Source organism: Chiloscyllium punctatum, chromosome 48 (genome assembly GCF_047496795.1).
Source record: "Chiloscyllium punctatum isolate Juve2018m chromosome 48, sChiPun1.3, whole genome shotgun sequence".
Lineage (NCBI taxonomy): Eukaryota > Metazoa > Chordata > Chondrichthyes > Orectolobiformes > Hemiscylliidae > Chiloscyllium > Chiloscyllium punctatum.
In genome coordinates this window covers 54,065,349-54,089,622 of record NC_092786.1, presented here as the reverse complement: position 1 = coordinate 54,089,622, position 24,274 = coordinate 54,065,349, and the positions used below count along the sequence as shown (strand labels likewise).

The 24,274-nt window shown below is 40.7% G+C and overlaps 1 protein-coding gene across 7 annotated transcripts in view; it reads left to right on the top strand.

Moving 5' to 3' along the window:
* LOC140469051 (E3 SUMO-protein ligase PIAS1-like) overlaps positions 1 to 24,274 on the top strand; it is a 146,596-nt gene that overhangs the window by 107,818 nt on the left and 14,504 nt on the right. For all 7 annotated transcript variants that reach the window (XM_072565265.1, XM_072565267.1, XM_072565264.1 and 4 more), the window contains 5 exons: positions 804 to 894; positions 980 to 1,114; positions 6,453 to 6,558; positions 14,309 to 14,382; positions 18,316 to 18,476. In XM_072565265.1, coding sequence (XP_072421366.1) covers positions 804 to 894; positions 980 to 1,114; positions 6,453 to 6,558; positions 14,309 to 14,382; positions 18,316 to 18,476 — 567 coding nt within the window. The remainder of the gene's footprint in view (positions 1 to 803; positions 895 to 979; positions 1,115 to 6,452; positions 6,559 to 14,308; positions 14,383 to 18,315; positions 18,477 to 24,274) is intronic.

The window sequence follows — 24,274 nt, the reverse complement described above, 5'->3', positions numbered from 1 at the left end:
GAATGGCAGTTTGTTGTTGTTTTCCTCCTCTTTAGTGAATTTTATGCCTGTAAGGGTATTTTTGATGGTCTTGAAGGTTTCCTCTGACTTGTGGACAAAGATGTCATCCACGTAGCGGACCCAGAGTTTGGGTTGGATGGTTGGCAGAGCTATTTGCTCAAGTCTCTGCATTACTGCCTCTGCTGAGAACCCTGATATTGGAGATCCCATGGGTGTTCCATTGGTTTGTCTGTAAGTTCTGTTGTTGAAGGTGAAGTGGGTGGTAAGGTATAGGTCCACTAGCTTGATGATATTCTCCTTGTTGATGAAGTTAGTGGTGGTTGGTGTATGTGTCTTTGGGTCTTCTAATAGTGTGGTCAGTGTTTCCTTGGCCAGGCTAATGTTGATTGAAGTAAACAGGGCTGTTACACCAAAGGAGACCATTATTTCATCCTCTTCTATCTTAGTATCTTTGGTCTTCAGGAATTCTTGGGTGGAGTGGATGGAGTGGCGTGAGCCTTCTACAAAGTGTTTTAGTCTTTGATGTAGCTCCTCAGCCAATCTGTAAGTTGGTGTTCCAGGTAGCACGACTATGGGTCTGAGGGAGGCTCCTGGTTTGTGAATTTTGGGTACTGAAGATGTTGCCTAGTAAGGTAACGAAACATCTGGAAATGAACCTTTCAGCTCAGCGAACAAACCTACATCCAAAACCTCAGCCAGAGCTACAAACCTTCTCAAAACTCACTATAATTAGACCGTATTAATTGTAGATCTGATTAATGGAGATCATTTTAAGTTTGTAAATGATTTTTTTTATTTCCAAGGTTTTGTTTATCAGAAACAAGCTGTCCACAAGAAGATCATTTTCCACCAAATCTCTGCGTGAAAGTAAATGGGAAAACCTGCAATTTGCCAGTAAGTATAAAGTAATTGGTCTGCGAGATTTTATTTGACTCAGTCTTCTTGGAACTTTTTAAGTAACTTTTAAATTTTATTCTAGGGTTACCTACCACCAACCAAAAATGGTGTTGAACCAAAGCGACCTAGCCGGCCAATCAATATTACCTCACTAGTCAGATTGTCCACGACAGTGCCGAACACTATTGTGGTTTCATGGTCTGCAGAAATCGGAAGAGTAAGCTTTTCTTCATCTTTTCAAAGTAATTAATTGTAACAGCACAACGCATTATGGCTGGGTTTTTTTAAAATCATTCTGTGTAGGGTTTCAGGAGCTCGGAAACCCCCACCTTATCTCAGTCCCAACCCTCGGATTCAGCACCGCCCTCTTCTTCCTGACCTCTCCGGCCTATCACCCTCACCCTCACCCTGACCTCCTTCCACCTATCGTATTCCCAGCGTCCCTCCCCCAAATTCACTCCCCCCTACCTTTTTTATCTCAGCCTGCTTGGCACGCTATTCTCATTCCTGAAGAAGGGCTTATGCCCGAAACGTCGATTCTCCTGCTCCTCGGATGCTGCCTGGCCTGCTAAGTTTTTCCAGCACCATATTTTACAACAGGTGAACTTGAGGTCAGGGTGTTCGTGAAGTTGATGAATTGTTCAACCTCCTCGGATGGCATAGATACAGTAATGATGTAGCGGAGGAAAAGGTGGGGAGTAGTGCTGGTGTAGAGACTGTTCCACGTACCCAACAAAGAGGCAGACATAGCTGGGGCCCTTGCAGGTGCCCATGGCTACTGCAATGGTCTGGAGAAATTAGGAGGATTTGAATGAGAAATTGTTGAGGGTGAGGACCAGTTCAGCCAATCAAATGATTGTGTCACTGGAAGGGTACTGGTTAGGTCAGCGGGAGAGGAAGAAACTGAGGGCTTTGGAGGCCTTTGCCAGGGCGGGATAGATGTGTGCAGAGCTTGGAGGTTCATAGTGAAGGTAAGGCGTTGGAGTCCGGGGAAGCGAAAGTCACAGAGGAGGTGGAGGGCTTAGGTGTCGTTCTGAATGTATGTGGGGCTATCCTGGACCAAAGGGGACAGGACGGTGTGAAGGTATGCAGAGATAAGTTTGGTGGACAAGAGCAAGCTGAGACGATTGGTCGACCCAGGCAGTCAGGTTTGTGAATTTTGGGTAGAAGGTAGAACCGGGCAGTGCAGCATTCCCAGACGACAGGAGACAGAAATGGGAGGCGGGTGAAGCTTGAGGGAGGTAGGGAATGCGATGGGTAGATGAAGGGCAGGGGAGTGATGGTGATAGGTCAGAGAGGAGAGTGGAGTGGATATGTGAGATGGGAGGTGACCCCTTGGGGCCCCGCACACACACACGTGCACCCCCACCCCCCCCCCCCCCCCCACCCCCGATCCCTGATGAAGTGCACATGCTCAAAACATCGACTGTCCTGCTCCTCGGATGCTGCCTCACCTGCAGCGCTTTTCCAGCACCACATGTTTTGACTGATCTCCAGCATCTGCAGTCCTCACTTTCTCCTAGAGTGAATTGTTGCTTGTTTCTCATTGTTGTGGCAGCAATTTTAGAGGTTAGTGAAAGGTATTTCAAAAGAAATGTTCATTGTTTTGTGTATGACATTTGTTCTTAATTGTACCAGCAGTGGTGGATACTGTGCAATACTTTTGTCTAGATTTCAGGGCACCAAGTATCCCCCATGAAGAGAACTGTGATGATGTAACCCAAACTGCAGCAAAACCATATGAACTAACACCAGCAATAAACAAAAGCGTAAGGGGAGGCAGCTGCACTTTGTAGCTCCTTATTAGCTCCTCTTATAATAATACAGCACAGAATGGATGTAATCCATGCAAAAATGTAGGGTTCAATTACAAGTATGTACCAAGAATGCTGTTTTCAGCTAGAATAGCAGCAGTTGCCCTGGGGCCAGGGAAGGAAATATTCTATTTTGGTTACCATTCCTTGCTCCTATATGGGTGAGGGGGCACATGAATCGGAACTGTTTGCCAACACGCAGCAGCTAGGCAGTCACATGCTTAATTGAGGCACCACAAAAAGGCATGCTTCTTAAAAACCTGTGTCATAGGAGGGAGAGGAAGGTATCTTGAGTAAAGACGTAATTATTAACTTGCTGAAATCAATATGTATAAGCATCTGCAAAAATGTGTGTAAAGTGACAGTTACATGATAACCTAAAGATGAAGCTTTAAATTTTTTGTAATCTCTGTATCTTCAACCTGTTCTTAATTGGTGACTTTTGGAAGGGCTAAATGGAGATCAAGTATGGTCCTAAGTAAGGACTAGCTAGATTTAGCTGCTGTATGGTGTCCACTGACAGCCATGTATCAAATGACTGCAACTCCACAAGATGGTATCCCACATTTTGTTATAATTGAAGGAAATTATGTAGCATGAAGAGAGTACAGATGTGGATGAATTGAGAAAAGAAATTGCCATGTGAATAATGCTGCTTTTCATAAAGGTAAGCAGATAGAACGCTGGAGCGACTCAGCAGTTCTGGCAGCATCTGTGAAGGAAGAGAGCAAGAGAGACGAGAGTTAATGTTTCGAGTCTGATATAACTGTTCTTTCCAACTGAAGGATGTTGGGAAATGAATGCATATATCCCTTGGGTCGATTCATTTCTTGAATTATTTTGCTTGTTTTGGTGAAGCCAATCCTGAAATCTAGTTTATTGATCTTTCTATGAGAGAGAGTTATGTTGGAAACCCCTTTTACCTTGAAATGGAAACTATTTCTTGCATTTCAGTTTCAAACTGAAGTGACTTGGTTGGGGAGAACTTCAATGATAATGGGCAGGATGCTACTTGGCATTAAAACCCATTGCTGCTATGTTTCATCTTTTGGTCACTGTCTAAGAATACAAGTCTGATCTAAGATTGCAACTTGGCACCATCTGTTATTCACAAATAATAATGTTGTTGACAGATGTGGTAGTAAAAGTTTATGCCATTTCCACTTTGAAATTGTGACATAGAATGTGGAACACTTCTGATTACTAATTTAACTTATATGATAATTTAGTGCAGCAAAGTGGAGTCAAGAAAGATCAAAAGTTATCTTTGACCATCTCTGCTGTGGTGTTTGAGTAGATATTTTACTGCAGCTGTTAGTACTGATGGGTTAGACTGCAGCGTTTTGCTGGTTGCCATATAAACATTCCAAAGATGTGCAGGTCAGGTGAATTGGCCATGCTAAATTGCCCATGGTGTTAGGTGCATTAGTCAGAGGGAAATGGGTCTGGGTGGGTTACTCTTTGGAGGCTCAGTGAGGACTTATTGGGCTGAAGAGCCAGTTTTCACATTGTAGGGAACCTAATCATTGTACTTAGAAAGAGGTAATGTAATTTGGGGTTTTAGAATTTGCCTTCTGCTTTTTGGTTTGGGATTAAAACAAAATAATTCCGAGATTAATAGATCTAAGTAATGGGTCAATAATAAACACTTCAATTGCTTCATATCTCACTTTTGCATGTTTTATGATTTTTGGAAAAGTAGCATCTCTTTTATTAATTGTGGCTATAACATTATTTTGTTAATCACTTCAACCAGTAGACCTATATTTTGTATAAGACCCCAAGGTGAGATGTGTGTTCAAGAAAGAAGTATATTGCTGTTCAAATTGGTTCCAATAATTTGGTGTAAATACTTAAGCTATCATATAGATTGCAAACCCATAGATAATTAATTACCTGGGCCAAGGTCTGGATATCATCTTTGTCACATCTGCTGTTCCTGCATCTAACTACAATTGAACTCGAAAGACTCTTGTGATGTGTGTAGAGACCCCAGCCCTGGGTCAGAAAATCTGTGTTCAAATCTCATGCCCCAAAGATGTGTCATAATTTGTCCAGTTCATAAGATATCAGAGCAGAATTAGGCCATTCAGCCCATCGAGTCTGCTCTGCCATTTGATCATGGCTGATATGCTCCTTACCCCCATTTTCTTACCTTCTCCCCATAACCCTTCAACCCATTAAAAATCTATCTAGCTACTCCTTAAGTTTACTCACTGTCGGAGCATCCACCACTAGGTTGGTTAAAAATATTTAGCCTATTCAGAAATGAGCGGCGTCTGGTCAGACTCAGCAGAGCGACAACAGAACTTAGTGGACTCGGTTCAAAAGAGTTTAAAAGCTGTTGTGGCACCGTTGCTAAACATATTATTTTAAAAATAATGCGCTGTCGGAAATACTCAGCAAGTCGGGCAACATCTATGGAGAGAGGAACATTTAACATTTGTTGTTTCATTAGAAACTGCTTTTCCTTGAGTTTCATCTGCAGTATTTAGCTTTTGTATTTTTCTTTGGATAGTTCAAAAGTTTTTCTGATGAGCATTTATGAATATTTGAAAGGGGTTCCCCACACAGGAAGTTTTGGAAGGTGTTACATTTGATATCACGGGTGTGCATGCGTATGTACCACTTGAACTGCAGCCATTCAAGAAGCCTGCTTACCACCACCACCTCAAGGGCAATTAGAATGTGCAACAACTGCTGGTCTAGCCACATCCTGTGAAATAACTGCTGCAGATCAACGAGGTTCAACAAATATAAATCAGTAATGGGCTGCATGTTAATTTGAAATGGCCATCGATTTTCTATTCATCAAGTTTCATAAGTTTTAGTACAAAAGGAGGATCTAAAAATAATTATTCAATGTAGGAAACTCCTTCACAATGCTCTGTCTGAGATTTTATTTCCAGCTTGTGCTCTCGTGAGGATCCTGACTGAATTTGGATTCCATGGGTTAGGATTTGTCCAGGGCGGCTGTGTCACATCCAGTTAACCATTTCTCTTGTCTGCATCTAACCAGTTCAGATAAACAACTTGAGCAGGCAGGTCAATCGCAACCCTCTTCACACTTGCTGTCTGGCAGGAACTGCTAGGTAACAGCTTGGCTGAGTTTGTTTCCTCCAACAAATGAGGAGCACCACATTGGTACATATCGTGTCCCACTTGCCATTTGAGAAGAAGTGGGCGGCACGGTGGCACAGTGGTTAGCACTACTGCCTCACAGCGTCAGAGACCCGGGTTCAATTCCCACCTCAGGCGACTGACTGTGTGGAGTTTGCACGTTCTCCCCGTGTCTGCGTGGGTTTCCTCCCGGTGCTCCGGTTTCCTCCCACAGTCCAAAGATGTGCAGGTCAGGTGAATTGGCTAAATTGCTAAATTGCCCGTAGTGTTAGGAAAGGGGTAGATGTAGATGTAAGGGTATGGGTGGGTTACGCTTCGGCGGGGCGGTGTGGACTTGTTGGGCCGAAGGGCCTGTTTCCACACTGTAAGTAATCTAATTTCAAAAAAAAAATGTGGGAAAATGACATTTCCATCATTGGATATACATAATTTAAAACATTGGGTGTATTTGCTCTGGAAAGCTGCCTGAAAGATGCATACAATTTTTAAAAAACTAGATGCAGCCCTCAATATGATAATTTAAATTTGACAAGAAATATATAGTTTAACTGCAGTGTTTGGAGATGTGGTTGAATGTTGATACAGTTAACATCATGATCGACCACTGCATTTTTTTTTCAGAGTTATTCCATGGCAGTTTATCTTGTAAAACAGCTGTCATCTGCAGTGTTACTTCAAAGATTGCGGGCTAAAGGAATAAGGAACCCGGACCATTCCAGAGCATTAAGTAAGTACAAGTACAAAGTGTAGGCAAGTTTTTCAATTCATTTCAATGATTAAAAACCCATGACAAAATTCCAACCATTGTTTCCTTTCTGTTCATTATCAGTTGCAACCATTTCATCAAAGAATTTATTCTGAGTCTAGCTAAAAGTTCTGAATTGTAAGAGGATGGGCAGAAGAGAGTATAGCTTTGTGGGTGATTATCTTTCTCATGTGTCACTAAGTTTGCATTGTGAGGTTAGATAGTGAGACCATTTTGACAGTAAGAGTTGGCTGCTATAGCTAAGTTTGATTCAGTTAGTATCAGTTTATCTGCACACTCTCTTTCCAATACAGTTGATTGGCAAATGATTGCTGCAGAAACCCAAGGTGGATTTTTCTTCTTTCTCTAAACTGCAGTACTGAGACTAGTTATGAAAGCTCTATATTCATTTTAACAGAATTTGGTAGCTGCCTATTTTGGCACTGATCAATGATCCAAACCGCCTTGCAGCCATTGGCTATACTACACTTTACCACCGTTTTTACAATATATCACTGAGCGAGATGTTTGGAGAGTATCCTCATAGAAACCACAGTTTACATTTTGTAGTGGTAAATTGCTTTAATTAGCATAATTTCCAGGATTGTCAAACATACAAGTATGAGAAAATTGTCAACTTGTGGGAGATGCAGTACTGCTTTTTAAATTCAATTTTTAGTTTGTCATTTTCTTGCACGTTTTTTGTGTGTTTATTCCTCATGAGGCATGCTTCCATGGGTGCCAGGTTTTGTGCAATACCTGCCCAAGTGGCTGTTTATTTGTGTAGCACTTACTTGTGACAGCAATTCTGTCCTCACCCGATGTTAAGAATTGCATTTGCTGAATGACGATGATCAGAGGTTGCCTGATTCCTCCCCCAATCCACCACCCCCTCCCAGCTAAAAGGAGATGTAGATTTCTAATTATAAAGTTCAGAATCTGAGACCATTTTGCCTTTACTCTACCTTAACTTAGAAGATTTACCTGGGTATTTTTACCTCTTGGTTTCTAGAATCAGGCCAAATTGAAACATCTCAATTGACACGCAGCTTTGTTTTCTGAAGTGTTTCTGCATTAGCATATACCAGAATGGTATGTGCAATTCAGTGTTTAACTGCCCTTCTGACTCTACAGTGATGTCATGGTACAATCTGTCTGAAGTTATTTGAGAACTGGCCAAAGTAATCACTAATTGTTTGATCAGGCTAAGGAATTTCTGTTTACAGTGCATTTCAGCTATAATTATAACTAACATTCAGAGCATCAACATTATGGGAATGTGTTGGTGGGACAGAATAAGCATCTCATCATTGTTCAGCTGTTCAATTTAGAAATCACTCCTGCCCAAAAGCTGTGAAGGTTCCAGCAAATAACAGATCAGAAAGAAATTCTCCAATTAATATAGCCAAGGTTTAGCAACTTAGATGCAAGTTCCATATCCTCATGATCATGAAACAGAATCTACACCAGTGTTATCTTTTGATTAGATAGATCCTGAACCAAGTTAAACAGACTTTCCAGCATCACAGTTAAGATTACTTCAAATGTTTTTCTATCTGACCCTTTTTATGCACGAATGGATTCACTAATGTGATTGCAATCATTTTAGTAGTTTGTGCTTATAACAAACTCTTCAGAGCTTCTCAACTTGACTGGATGCAATCTTAAAAAAAAGGACAAAGATCTTTACTGCTGCCTCTTGCACATATTTGATTTCTACAACACCACCTTCCAAAGCATGGTTTTGACTATTCTAGATCCAAGATGTGGTAGAATGCTGGATACCACCCTGTGTCTCTTGTAGTTAGGCCCGTCAGAAGTAGCAATTTCTGAAATCAATGAATGAGGTCCGTTCTTTACTTTTGTCATAAAAGCATAGCATTTGGGGCTAAATGGGTCAAAGGATGTGAGGGAAAAGCAGAAATGGGCTATTGAGTTGGATGATCAGCCATGATCATAATGAATGGAAGGCAAGCTCAAATGGCTGATTGGCCTATACCTCCTGTTTTCTGTTATGTGTTTCTCAGGTCTGTTGTTTCTTTTCTGGCCAATTTGAATGCCTCTTCCTTGGATCTAATGAAAGCTTTAATTTCCCTTATGACACAGTTTGGTCACCTTTCCTGTTTTACTTTTTGCGCCAGACAAGAATGGACAATTGTTGCAGCTCACTCGTGTGCTTTTTGAGTGTTTGGCATTGCCTTTCCACTGTCATCCTTTAAGAAATGTTCCCATCTCACACCTCATACCAGTGTAGTTACCTGTATTTGAATTTAGGACTCCAGTCACAGAATGAGCATTATTTTCCAACAGTTCTATCGTATTATGGTCACTAATCCCCATGGCTCCTTGCATAACTAGATTGCCAGTTATTCCTTTCTCATTACACAATACCCAGTTGAGGATGGCATGTTTTCTTGTTGGTTCCTCAACGTATTGGTTCAGAGAGTTATCTTGTGTACACTCCAGGTATTACTCTTCTATAATATTGTTGCTAATTTGAATTGCCCAATCTATATGCAGAATAATTACATGTTCTTTATTGCATGTACCTCTAATTTCCTGTTTAACACAATTCCCAGCATCACCCCTACTGTTCAGTGTGCAATTCCTACCAATGCTTTTTGCATCTTGGCGTTTTCACATTCCTGGTCACCATGCAGCTCTGTAATCCTGACTATGCCATACTTATTTTCATCCTTCGGCCATCAGTCCCAGTCCTGTTCAGCTGTAACCAGCCCAGTTTATTTTGGTTCCACCTTCCACAGAACCTGTTCCTGTGCCCCAGGAATTTGAAACCCTCCCTCTTGCACCATCTCTTCAGTCATTTATTTATCTGATATACCTTGCTATTTTTGCTCTGGTTAATACATAGCACTTGTTTCAATCCTAAAATTGTTACCTTTGAGATCCTACTTTCCAACTGACTTCCAAACTCTGTCTCTCCTGCTATTAGGACATTAACCCTTTTTCAAAAAATGTTGTCATTTCGACCAATGTGTATCTTGATTAATGGCTGTTTATCCTCCCCATCCAGAAGGCCTTGTAACCACTCCTAGCCATCCTTGATCGTAGCACTAGGGAGGCAACATATCATTCTGGAGTCTTGTTTACAGATGCAAAATGCCTGTCTAGTGTCCTTACAATTGAATCCCCTGTAACCGTTGCATTCCTGTACTTTTTACTACTCCTCCATGCAGCAGAGCCAACTGTGGTGCGATGAATTTGGCTGTTGCTGCTTCCCCCTAAAAGGCAATTTCCCTCAGCAGTATCTAAAGTGGTACAATAATTTTACAAGGAAATAGCTGCAAAAGACGTCTGCACTGCTTACCTAGTCCACTTGCTCTGCCAGGTGGTTACCCATTACCTTCCTGCCTATGGTGTCTGATCTTGTGTTGCGACCGCCTCTCTGTATGTACTTTTCATGATACTCTGCCTCGTGGATGCTTCACAGTGTCCCTTGCTGCTGCACTGAAACCCGTGCAGCCACGCACTGCAGTTGGAGTCAGTTTCTGCACAGAAGCTGGCCCCAGGCACTGGAAATGTTCCCGACATCCCGCATCAAGCAGGAAAAGCATACCATGGTTTTGAGCTCTCTTGACATGGCTTACTGTTCTAAATTAAACATTTTGGAAGATGTTTAATATCAGCTACCCTGGTTCTCATTACAAACTATCAATCAAAATAAAAGCAAAGAGCACTTCTGCATTGAGTTCCCACTGCCCCTCAGTTCGGGTGTGTTATCTCTAAGTCACTTGTGTGTAAAGCTTATTCCAAAAATCTACCATGCTGAGAGCATTACCTGGGTATCTGAAATACTCGCCCAGCAACAATGCCACTACATCTTCACCTCCCCGCTGAAGGTGCTGGACCATAGTTCCACAAATACCTGCGATGAGCTAGTGTTTTGCTAGTAGGAGGGAAAATTTGACATTTGAACCTCAACGAGTATATGTGGATATTTGTTTGTCAGCTGCAGTGCAACTGAGCTTGTCTGTTTTCCTCTATTATCCATACATTGCCATTTACTAACCCCAATCTAAAAGCAATTAGGAATGAGAATCGTAAGTTTTTCCTTCTTCTGAATCTTTTCTACACAGGCCAGAGCCAATGGTAAAATACCCAAGTGAAATACCCTCACTGAATCAGAAATCTTGAGTAGCAACATTGCAAACCACTCGAGACATTGTACTACGCATGGATCTCCTAATTCCTTTTATCCAATCAATTATAAGTGAACAAGTTCATTGGAAGTGTGATAGTTAGCTTGTAGCAAGGAAATTGTACCTTGTCAACAAATTTCTGATCACTGTTTTAATGATTTTCTCATGTGCTCTCACACTAAAACTCCCCTCCCCCTGACAAGAATGCTGTTCTATTACCTATACATTAAGATCTGTGTGTTTGCTGCTTGTGGGCCATTCCTGACATGAGACTGGCAGAAACCGAAATGTAAACTTGCTGGCCTTAGCAAATACTCTGAAGTATACTTTAGGTTTCCAGTTTTGGTGCAAGTCATGGGAGAGAGTCTTAATGCAATGCTAAAGTAAGTTAATGTACTCTGCCCAGAATCGAATGAAACCTGCTCATTAAAAGTAGTCAAGAAGTCTCTGTCTCCTACTGCAATTTTTAATTCTTTAATTTATTATAGCAAATAAAAGCTGCGTTAACCCATAATTTGTCTCCCATTTGTTGCTATAAATGGTGATTTTGCTTGATATATATTTTTGGAAAATCAGTACTTTTTAGTTGCCTTTGCTTAGCTGGAAAGCTGTTCCCAAAATTGTCTCCGCACAATAAATGTGAGCAGGGGAGGGTGGTTGGTAATAGTGCTATAGCAACTAGGCGCTAGAAATCAACTCCAGCTAATGAAATGTGTTTCTTCCCTTAGGCAGGTTCAGATAAAGGGTGAACTAATGATCTGTCCTCTCCCATTACCTGCCTCTACCCTCCAGCCCTTCCGATTCCCTCCAGAGGGAAAGATAGGAAAGCTGTACAGTGATATGTTTGACAAAGATTCATCATGCTTTTGGCAGCTAAGTCTAGAATGCCAAGCACTGATGGTGTGAAAACAATAAGACAATGGTTGCTCCTCAGTAGCAGCTCTTTTACTGAGAGCACTTTAATTTCCAATCCTGTATGTTTTGAAAGTGTAGTTGACTTTGTACAAGGTAAGATCTCTAAACGACTGGAAAAGGAAAAGAGGGGGTTTGGGGGAGAAACAAGAGCTTTTTGCTGTACTAAAGTAATATGTAGAAGTGAAGCAAAATGCTTGGTTAGCAAGAGAAGGCCTGTTACTTAGGTTCTTGTAGCCAGAAGCTTCCCATTCCCCCGCAGCCCCACAGAGCTTATCCTGTGTAGCTAGATCAAATCTAGTGGTTTTGTGGTGTTTTGACCTCAACGCTGTGAAAAATCTACCCTAGTTTCTGACGTTAAGGTAAGAATTAAGACTGAGGAGCAGAAGTAGGCCATTAAGCCCATTGAGTCTGGTCCCATTCAATCATATTTTGGCTGATCTGATAACCCACAACCCTACTTCCCAGCATTTTTCCCCATGGTCCTTGAATCCCTTATTGATTTTAAAAACCTGTTTATCGCAGCCTTGAATATACTTAACAACCCAGCCTCACCAGCACTTTTTTGGTGAAGAATTTCAGATATGTTACCCTCTAAGAGAAGAAATTTCTCCTCACCTCTGTCTTAAATGGGTGACCCTATTTTCGGAGATTATGCCCTCTGATCCTAAATTCTTCTACAAGGGAAATAATTTCTCTGCATCTACCCTGTCAAGTTCCCATGACCCTTTTACTGTTTTTATCAAGCTATCTCTCATTCTTGTGGTCTCCAATGAGTACAGACCAAATGTACTAACCCTCTTCTGATAAGATAGTTCCTTCGTACCCAGTATCAGCCTAGTCAACATTCTCTCTGCTGTAGCTTTCTGCAGTTTTTTTCTAGTTAAATAATAATCAGCTCCAGTACCCTTCTCAACTGTTATGGCTTTTGATCTCATTTATTCCTGTCATAGCCTCATGTTTTCTCACATTATATTCCACCTGCCATCTTTTAGAGTCATAGAGTCAGGGATGTGCAGCACGAAAACAGACCGTTTGGTCCAACTCGTCCATGCCGACCAGATATCCTAACCCAATCTAGCCCCACCTGCCAGCACCTGGCCCATGTCCCTCCAAACCCCTCATATTCATATACCCAGACCACTTGCTTAACTTGTCTATATCCCTCTGAAGGTTCCTGTTTTATCCTCACCACTTGCCTGCCCACTTAATTTTGTCATCTGAAAACTTGGCAACAGTACATTAACAGTGTGAGCATAATGATGAAAATTAGACTATAGTGAAACAAACCAACAGTCACTGATGTATCTGTCAACAAGCAAACCTCATTTGCAATAGCAGGATGCATAGTTTTGATCTTGTTCCCTTCTATTCAGATAAACCTTCCCTTTAAACTAATAGACACTACAGTGAAAGATTAAACTGTATGGATCAGAAAGGTTCAGTCTGATTCCTGATCTCTGCTGTAAGTGTTGTTATATGGGATGCCACAATTAGATTCCATTTTGCAGGGGAAGGAAAGGAAAATGAACTAGTAGCCATACTTTTGTGTTACTCATTTTCAACATGTGGACGATTCCTCAAAGGCCAGCATTTATTGCCCATAACCCGACTGGGTTTCCTTCCCAGCAGATATTGGAGAACCAGATGGGTTTTTATATCAACCTATTTCATCTTGGCTTCTATCCTGGATTTGTTTATTTATTTAACTGAATTTAAACTCCCCCAGCTACTTCAGAGGGATATGAACTTGCATTTCACAACATAATTATTATGTTGCTGTTCCCCATTACAGTTATTGGTCAGTATCTCATGCAAGAAAGTGCATGTGTGGACACTTGATGAGCGCAATATGGAATTCAGAGTGTATGTTCCCAACACACACATGGCAAATGTAATTTATCTATGTGCGTACATTAGCATTAAACGTTAAGCTAGTTGTAAGATTCAGGAAATCACAGCAATAATTATAATCTGTTTCTGAATTCCTTTGTTATGAGAGTCCCTGGTTCCAATGCAAAGGCTAACTGTCAGACAGTTGTCATGCTGTCCCAAACACACGATGCTAGAGAAACTCTGGCAGCATCTGTGGGGAATGAAACAGTTCATGTTTGAGTCTGATATGGCTGTTGTGAACTGTTCTGAAGAAGATTAATTCTGGACTCAAAATATTAACTTTGTTTCTCTTTCTGGTGCTAGACATGCTGAGTTTCTCCAGCATTCTTTGCGCATGTTTCAGATTTCCAGGACTGAAGTATTTTATCTTTATTCAAATGTTGTACTGCACCAGTATAGAGACCAGGCTATATAGCAGTCAACAGCAGTGCGAATTGCCAAGACATTTGCAGGCCATTTGGAATGTCTTTCTGCATCTTAGTTTAAAACTTAGTGGAAGAAATTGCTGCTATTTGGTTACTTGTTTCCAGCTTGAAATAAATTTTGCCACATTCAGTAAGGTGGGACACTCTCACCTATTGCAATTGTGGACTGCAATGCTGTGCCTGGTAGTGATGGTTTCCACAAAAATAGCCAATAGAATTTGGATGTGTTGCCTTTGTGTTGCAAAGCTTATTGGCAGTCACTATCTAAACTTATACATGAAGAATAACATTTCTGGGAGGTGTTAAATTAATATTAAATGTGCTTTCTTTTGTCCCCAGTCAAAGAGAAATTAACAGCAGACCCAGATAGTGAAATTGCCACAACAAGTTTGAGAGTGTCTCTGTTGTGTCCTGTGAGTACAACCTGATTTGAATTATTGATGTTTAAATTGTCTTGTCTTCCTTTTGCACAGAGTTGCAGTTTTTAACTGTTTGGAGATGGAAGCATTTTTAAATAATTTGATTAATTAATAGCTGGTTTCATAACCGCTATGAATTGGTTTTGATAAGTTGTCACTGTTTATAATAATTTGTATTTTGAGTTTGACAGTTCTGCAAAGCTGTTTGTTAGTTTTCTGATGCAGAAGTACAGATCTGTTTCACAAATTTACATTTATTTTTGTACCCAAATATATGTAAATAAGAAATGCAGAAAATACTGGTTCCTGTTTGGTGGTGACATTGTTCAACTGTTAATTTCTTAGTTGAAATTAGAAATACTATATGGGCCCATTATGTAAACATTTTCTCAAATGATTATTTATGAAAATAATGTATCTTGGTGACAAAGTATCTGTGGCAGTTTACATTGATAGAATTAATTTTCTTGTTTTTACCTTCCTGTTTGCCCCTTTCCTCAAACTTTTTGCCTCTCTTCCTTGGCATGAGTCCACCAGAAAATATATGCTATAATTTTTTGTTGTATCTTCATCAGCAATTCTGAAGCATAGACTATAACAGCCCTCGATGTTGTGCCGAACTGTGAAACCAATCTGAAGCCCATCTAACCAACACTATTCCATTCTAGTCCATAAGCCTGTCCGATGACCCTTTAAATGCCCTTAAAGTTGGCAAACCCACTACTGTTGCAGAGAGTGCATTGCACGTCCCTACTACTCTGAGTAAAAAAACTACCTCTGACATCTTTCCTATATCTATCACCCCTCAGTTTAAAGCTATGTCCCCTTGGCTGTCACTGTCCACCCGATCTAACCCTCTGATTATCCTATGTGTCTCAAGTCACCTCTCAACCACCTTCTCTCTAACGCAAACTGCCTCAAGTCCCTTAGCCTTTCCTCATAAGACCTTCCCTCCATACCAGGCACCTTCCTAGTAAATCTCCTCTGAACCCTTTACAAAGCTTCCACCTCCTTCCTATGATGCGGTGACTAGAACTACGCAATACTCCAAAGATGACCACCAGAGTTTTGTACGCTGTATGCCTTCTTAACCCTATCAACCTGGGTAGCAACTTCCAAGGGTCTATGTACCTGGACACCAAGATCTCTCTGCTCACTACACTATCAAGAATTCTGTGCCAAGTTTGCCTAGAAATAAATAAAGGTATAAATTCAAAACTGAAATTAGTCTCCCCATCCTTAGGTCAGTTTTTACCCCTCCTTTCCAAAGGAGCTAACTCCCTGTGCAGGACCACTCCATGAGTGCTAAGAACCGAAGTAGCTGTTCTTCACGTGAATCTAAATAGTTGTGTCCTCTTGCGTAATTTGATTTCAGGGGGACATCACATAGCTAATGACTGTACTTACCCTCAGCATCTGCACTCTCTCACTTTCTGACATGTGTCACTGCACAGCTCTTATCATTGCTTTAGTCCGGAGGCAATAAGGCTAGTTGTTATCTGCGAATTATTAACATTGTACAGACTCTGACACCTGCTGTTCTGTATAATTTGACATCACTGTTAGAATGAGTGGTGCCTTTACTCATTAGAAAGCTCAAAGTAAATAAAACTCAGGTTTGCCAATGATAGGTGGGTGAGATACTAAACAAATATTTTATGTCAGTATTTACTGTGGCGAAGGACATGGAAGGTAGGGAACTTGGGGAAATAAATAGTGATGTCGTGAAAAAAGTTTGTATTACAGAAGAGAGGTGCTGAAGGTCTTAAAATGCATAAAGGTTGATAAATCCCCAAGATCTGACCTGGTGTTTCCCAGAACTTCGTGGGAACCTAGGAAGAGATTGCTGGACGCCTTGCTGAGTCTTTGTGTCATTGACAGCCACAGGTGAGGTGTCGTAAGATTAAAGGTTGGCTAATGTTATGCCAATATTTAAGAGAGGCTGTCAAGAAAAGCCAGGGAACTTTAGACCAATGAGCATTATGTCACTGGTGGTTAAATTGTTAGAGGTGATTCTGAGGGACTGGATTTACTTGCATTTGGAAAGGCAGGAGATGACTAGGGATAGTCATCATGGCTTTGGGAGTGAGAAATCTCACTAACTTGATTGAGTTTTTGAAAGAGGCGACAAAGAAGATTGATAAAGGCAGCATGGTAGAAGTTGTCTGTACAGACTTGGACAAAAGTTCAATAATGTTCCGCTTGGTAGATTGGATAGTAAGGTTAGATCGGATGAGACCCAGAGGAGCTAGGCAATTTGGCACAAAATTGGCTTGAGCGTGGTGGTAGAGAGTTGCTTTTCGGACTGGAGGTCTGTGACCAACAGTATACCACAAGGATCAGTGCTGGGTCCACTGTTTTTTGTCATTTTATATAAATGATTTCGGTGAGAATATAGGAGGTATGGTTAGTAAGTTTGCAGATGACACCAGAATTAAGTGGTGTAGTGGACAGTGAAGAAGATTCTCTCCGAGATGATCAGATGGGCCAATGGGCTGAGGAGTGACAGATGGAGTTGAATTCGGATAAATGAGAGAGGTTACGTTTTGGACGGCAAACCAGGGCAGAATTAGGGAGTGTTACCCACCAAAGAGATCAAGGGGCTGCATAATTCCTTGAAAGTGGAGTTGCAGATAGATTGGATGGTGAAGGTGTTTGATATGCTTGCCTTCATTGGCCAAAAGATTGAGTGTAAGAGTTGGGGTATCGTGTTGCGACTGTGCAGACATTTGTGATGCCACTTTTGGCATAATGCTTATAATTCTGGTTACCCTTCTGTAGGAAGGATGATAAACTTTAGAGGTGCAGAAAGATTTATAAGGAGAAACTGATTAGGTTAGATTTTTTTTCCCTGGCGTGTTGGAAGCTTAGGTGTGATATTATAGAGGTTTACAAAATCATGAGGGGCATGCATAGGGTGAATAGCCAAGATCTCTTTCCTAGGATGTTGGAGTCCAAAACTGGAGGGCATAAGTTTAAGGTGAGCTGGGAAAGATTTGAAAAGGACCTGAGAGGTGACGTTTTTGTGCAGGGATGGTGCGTGTTTGGAATGCGCTGCCGGAGGAAGTGCTGAAGGTTGGTACAATTGCAACATTTGAAAGGCATCTGGATGGGTATATGAATAGGAAGGGTTTAAAGGAATATGGGCCAACTGCTGGCAAATGAGACTAGGTCTGAATAGTGCAGGTGAGTTGGACCAAAGGGTCTGTTTCCATGCTGTATGATTCTATTACTAGGAATTTCATAGAAAATGAATATAGGAAATAAATGGCTGTCTTTTGCCCCCAGTTGTGTTCTGTGTACCTGTTCATTTCAATATTGTTTCATAGGGAGCAACTAATACTTGTTGCAAGTAAGTAGTAACAATTCATTGGACAGGTTAATGTTAAAGCAGAGCCTAATCATTTACATTAATCTCTCTCTGATTTATTCACCTATTGGCGTGGGTTAGCTTTTGCTTTCAGGCATTATCAGTTGACTCCCTCCCTCACTGTGTATTTCCAATTTGGCAGCTGTCATAGAAACCATAGGTTTGTGTTTACAACCTGATTCTAACCAAATGCAAAAAGAAAATGTATGTGCAGCAGATGAGTCAACATGTGAGAGACAGATTTAATTTTGGGTGGGGCTTTCCTTCGGGTTATTGTACATTGGCATTGGGAATTTTAAAATAACGTGCCACTTTTATCTTTGAGAAAAGTAGTGCCATCTCTTGTGTTTTTTTTGCCAACAACTTAAAAAGATTTATAATCTTCAGGCCAGCTGTTACTTGTTCGCTAATTCTAAAACACAAATAAAATAGTATCGAGGTCCATTTCGCATCTTGTTATATAGTGAAGGTGCAGTTCAGCATTTGTTTAAAGTAAAAGATGAGTGTATTTGTGTTCAAAATAATATGACGACAATCTCATGTTTCTTTTTTTCTAGCTGGGCAAAATGAGGTTGACAATCCCATGTCGTGCAGTAACCTGCTCACATTTGCAGTGCTTTGATGCAACTCTTTACATTCAGATGAATGAGAAAAAGCCTACGTGGGTTTGCCCAGTCTGTGATAAGAAAGGTCCTTATGAGCATCTAATTATTGATGGGTAAGCAAATATTGGAATTTCAGTCAAGGGAAAAACACTGTTCTTTCCATCTCATTATTTGTCGCTATGGTTTAAAAGATATTTTTGATTGTAAAGTATAGAAGTCTTGAGTTATTTTTATTTTAAGCAGACCCTCAAATAAAAAATGGTTTATCCTGAATATCCAAATTGCTACCTGTGGAAGATGCAATAATTTGTCAACTGCAGTAAAATTCAGTTTGCATTTTAAAATAAAATGGTTAAATTTATTGAGAGTTTCAAAGTGATTACATTACTAGAACCAAGCTAAAGTGAGTTGTTTAGATGTCCCCACCATTTATACAGCAGAGTTTGAGCATCGTTATACATTTGAAGATTTGTTTTTCTAGCAAAGGTCATTACCTTGTATGCAATACTTAATGTCACAAATAATGTCTTGCGTTGTGACTTGCAAGTTTATTTCTCCTCAAATGTTCAACCTGTTCTGTAACCTTCCCAGGGCTTGTCTTTATAACCTAAATTTGAACCCTTCTCTTCACCATGTGGTTTACAATAAGGATGAAGTGCTGCCCACTATCCTGCAGAGTGATTAGATAGCATGCATAAAACTGAGATAGAAACTATAAGCTCCCAGGTGATCTTCACCTGTACAGTAGCTAGACAGTGTAAGTGATCTCTGTTTCTGTGTTAGCAAAGGGGAAGAACCAGCCAGAATTGCTACTCCAAGCTTGAAAATAGTGATACACTGGTAGTTAACACTTGTTGACATTGGTTGAAAATATTCTGAATGACCACAGGGCCACCATTGTTTCCTGTAATTGTTGCGTGCAGTCTTGTATAAATAATTGCCATTGATGGAGATCGGAGACCTGTCATCACACATACAAAAGTGGTTTCTCACGGAAAGAAAGGCAGCAAGTTAACAAATAAGCTGATGGTTAAAAATAACCTGTTGATAAAAAATAGTGCTGGAGGGAGAAAGCTTGGAGGGGAAAGGAAGAATTTTATTAGAAGTTGAAATCATAAGCAGTCTGCCATCTTGCAAGTGATGTTTGTGTATCTGTTTTTCATTCTTCTAATTTGTTTTTTTTTTGAAAATTCTCTCTGTTTTCTCATTGTTTTTATTTGAAACCTTTTGCACTGATTTTCCTCTTGCTAGCCTTCGCCCCCTCCCCCCAACCCCCTCCCCCCAACCCCCTCCCCCATGTCTGCTCACCTGCTTCTAAATTCTTTCAGGCTCAGTCTCCTCCAGTTTAAAATTCTGGTTACAAGTTGGTTTGTCAAGTCAGGAATTATTTTACAAAACACTAGCCCATTGCATTCCTTGAAGTGAGAAAATGATTTTTATGTTGCCTTTTGATAAGGAGCAGTTTCGCCCAAGCTCAGATGTGGAATTTATTTTAATCAACAGCATATTTGAATTGTCAGTGCTCTGCTTTATCTAGTCACTCGGCTGTGGTGAAAATAACGAAAGGCACCTGCTAGTGAGTGGTACACGAGATGTAAGATCATCTGGTCATAACATTTTTCTGTGAGCTTTTTTAAGAAAAGATTTTTACATGTACATATTTTCTTCAGCAATGTAAAAATGGACTTAGTCAGATTTCAGAGATTTGGTGTCTGCAATGAAATCTGTGCCCTAGTATAAGTTAGTTCCTTCAGGAAAGCTAAAAATTGAAAAAGGATGAAACTACTTATTTTTAAGACTGAGTACCTGTGGAGTATGCAGGCCAAAAATCTAATTTTGAATTAACAATTCACATTAAAAATAACAATTAGTGATGTACCAAGTTAATTGATCAGAAAATCACTTGTTTAAGCTAAATCATTGTTTTCTTATATCCTGCCAAATCTCATACAAAAGGTAATAAAAAGTCTGCACAGTTATCCAGTTTGACAAAATGCTATTTCTGACAATGTAGTATAAAGTGACAAGGCCTTTGACTTTGTGCTGCTGGGAGATGGCACAGAAATGGGGATTTGTACAGAAGGTGATTTCTCATGCTGTAGTGAAGTTATGATAGCAAAACAAGAGCATATTTTCCTGATGATGTGAGGGGTGTTGTTGGTGAGAAAGGTCACGGGCGGAGCTTCTCTAGTCAGACATTCCTCTTCTACATGTCTTTCTAATGTTGTAATGAGTTTTGATGGTACCGGGACCAAATATGCAGTGAAGGGTATTTCAGAAAAGAAAACTGGATCAGAAAGGGAGTGATGAAAGAGACTCGAAGACTTGGGACTGAGTATATTCTGATGAAAATAAACCATTTTCAAAAAATTACTTACTGATCATTGTTACAAACCTATAACTAAAACATTGAATTTCCAGTTTACTCACATGGTCTACATTAATGAAATTAGTTGCCTGAAGCAAAAGGTACTTTAGATTCTGAAAAAAATAGTAAAATTTTAGTGCATTGTTTTTCTAGTGGTTGTAAATTTTGGATGACCTCTGTCCATCTGCTTTCAAATTGTCAGTTTTGTTGCTGGGCAAACAATTATAAATCTGAATTATTAAACTTGCATCCATAGGTTGGTTATAATTCTAATACCATTCAGTTCTACATTTTTGCAGTTTCTCAAGTTATATTTATAAGCATTCCCTATTACGGATTGTCTTAAAGATGGTTTTCTTAAGGTGGATATGGGTTTGACTGACCATATGGTGGGTTCTTGTACTATACTCTCTTATTTTTCGGTTAAAAAAGGCCATATGGATCTTGGCTTTTAGCTTCTTGAATGCATACAAGTGGACTTCCAGGGTGTAATTCCTGCCTGGATTTTGATTTTGATCCATTAGTGTGATTGAACAAAAGCGCTAATTTTTTTTTCCGCTTGTGTTTATATAATTTGGTGGCATCATCATTTAATACAATTTGGTATAATTTCCAATAGCTTCCAAATTTTGACCTTGGCAAATATCCTTGGTGCCAGAAAATAGTTGACCATTATTAAGATTGGTAGCTTTGCCAGCTTGCAGTCCATTCCTTGTGCAGAACTGAAATAGGATCAGAGCTGAACTTTGTCTGGCTGCCTCCAAAAAAATGTGACAGTCTAATTAACTTTGAATTTGTACTGGTCACATGGAAGACTACTTTCTAACTTTGGAGCCAGTTTGTTAAGGAAGTACTATCTTACAAAATTGAGCTGCGTCTGTATCAGGGCTAAACTTTTAAAATTTTGCAAAGGATTCTAAATTTTTGACAAATAAATGGCAATAGATTAAGTTTCATAAACTGTACAATCAGCTATTTCATCTGAAGGAAATCAGTTTTTTGCTTTGGAGTTATAATTCTCACCTGAATACTTATCAATCTGCATTCCAGAAGGATGGAACAACTTGTGTAACAAACTAAAAGTGTTGTGCAAAGCACACAGGTTTTAGAAACACTGGAATGTGAGTAAGCCGTTCTGCCTCTTAGCCTTTGGCATTCAGTTAGACGGCTGCTGAATGACTTGATCAAAAGTTTTCAAAATCACAATTGTTATGTCTCAGAAGGTGGTCATTCAATCCCTCATGTCTGTATTGCCCCCTCCACCCCTGCCTCTACTGAGTGTTATGGCCTGCCTTTTCCCTATCCAATTCAATGTTGTTTCTATTCAAATATTCACATTACATTTGCTGTGCTTGCAAATCACTTTAAATCTGTATCCTGCATTTCTCAATCCTCCTTTTATGAGCAGGAACACTTCCTCCCTATCTACTCTATCCAGAGCTTCATGATTTTGAGCACTGCTTTCAGATTTCCTTTCCAAGGAAAAAATTGACCACCTTTCCAATCACTCATTTTCTGGAATTTTTCATCCCAGAATCTGTTTTGATAGTGGAGTGTGTATACATTCTTTCAGCAAGGACACAGCCCACTTAATGACATCAAGAATTCAGTTTTTGTCTAATTGCTGTCAAAGCTATCGCTGTAGTTCAAACAGCTATATCTGCAGTCTACCTGCAAGGGTCTTTGTGCTTCAACTCATCACCCAACTTGAATATTTTTTTCATTCATTCACAGGATGTGTGCTTTACTGGTGGGAAACCATTTATTGCCCATCCTTAATTGCCTTCTGAAAGGTGGTGGTGATGAGCTACCTTCTTGAATCACTGCAGTTCATTGTAGTAAACCCACAATTCAGGGAGGGAGTTGCAAGATTTTAACTTAGAGACACTGAAGGAATGTCAATACATTTCCAAGTCAGGATGGCTAACAACTTGGAGGGGAGCCTGCAGATCATGGAGATTCAGTATACCTACTGCTCTTGAACTTCAACATGGTCGTGATCATGGGTATGGTGACCAGTGAATTTCTGCATTGCATCTTGTAAATGGTACATAATGCTTCTGTGTGTCAGTGGTGGAGCGTGTGAATGTTTGTGGACATAGTGCCAGTTAAGTGGGCTGCTTTGACCTGTGAGCTGAGCTGCTTCAGTATTGAATGAGCAAGTCCATTTCAGTTTCTGGTCAATGATAACTACCGAAACGCTGATAGTTCGGGATACTACAGTGATAATGCCATTGAATGTCAAGGGGCAATGTTATGAGTCTCCTTTATTGGAGATGGTCATTACCTGACATTTGTCATTTGTCAGCCCAAGCCTAGATACATTCCAGATCTTGCATATTTGGACAAGGGCTGCTTCAGAATCGGAGCATTCTGTGGTGGTGCTGAACATTGTGTAACTATCTATGAACCTTCTCGCTTCTGATGTTATGATGGAAGAAGGTCAAGTAGCTGAAGATGGTTAGACCTTGAACACCCTGGGAACCCACACCAATCAACTCCACCGCCCTGTGGCCCAACATTTCAAACCCCCCCCCCCCCCCCCCCCCCCACTCTGCCGAGGGCATGCAGGTCCTGGGCCGCCTCCAACGCCGCTCCCTCACCACCTGATGCCTGGAGGAAGAACGCCTCCTCTTCCGCCTCGGAATACTTCAACCCCAGGGCATCAATGTGGACTTCACCAGTTTCCTCATTTCCCCTTCCCCCACCTTACCCCAGTTCCAACCTTCCAGCTCAGCACCATCCTCATGACCTGTCCTTCCTGCCAATCTCCCTTCCCACCTATCCGCTCCACCCTCCTGTCTGACCTTTCACCTCCATCCCCACCTCCATCCACCTATTGTACTCTTGGCTACCTTCTCCCCAGCCCCATCCCCCTCTCCACCCTGGGGCTCCCTGCCTTCATTCCTGTTGAAAGACTTTTGCCCAAAACGTTGATTTTCCTGCTCCTCGGATGCTGCCTGACATGAATTTTTTGTGTTGCCGAGTAGATGTCAGCGTTATTGCTGATCTGGAGCAACTTGGTCAGTGGGTTGGCAAGTTCCCAAGAACAAGTCTTCAGTGCTATTGCCAAAATGTTGTCACGGCCCATAGCTTTTGCAGTATCTAATGCTTTCAGCCATTCATTGATATTACATTGAATATACATTAGATTGGCATCTGTGATGCTGGGACCTTGGAAGGAGACAGAGAAGGATCAACCACTCAGCAATTTGTACAACAGAGAACATTACAGCGCAGTATAGGCCCTTCAGCCGTCAATGTTGTGCCGACCTGTGAAACCAATCGAAAACCCATCTAACCTATGCTATCCCAATATCATCCATATGTTTATCCAATGACCATTTAAATGTCCTTGTGATGGCGAGTCCACTAAGTTGCAAGCAGGGCTTTCAACACCCTTTCTACTCTGAGTAAAGAACTGACCTCTGAATTCTGTCCTAAATCTATTTCCGCTCAATTTATAGCTATGTCCCCTCATGCTAGCCACAACCACTATCTGAGGAAAAAGGTGCTCTCTGTCCACCCTAGCTAATCCCCTGT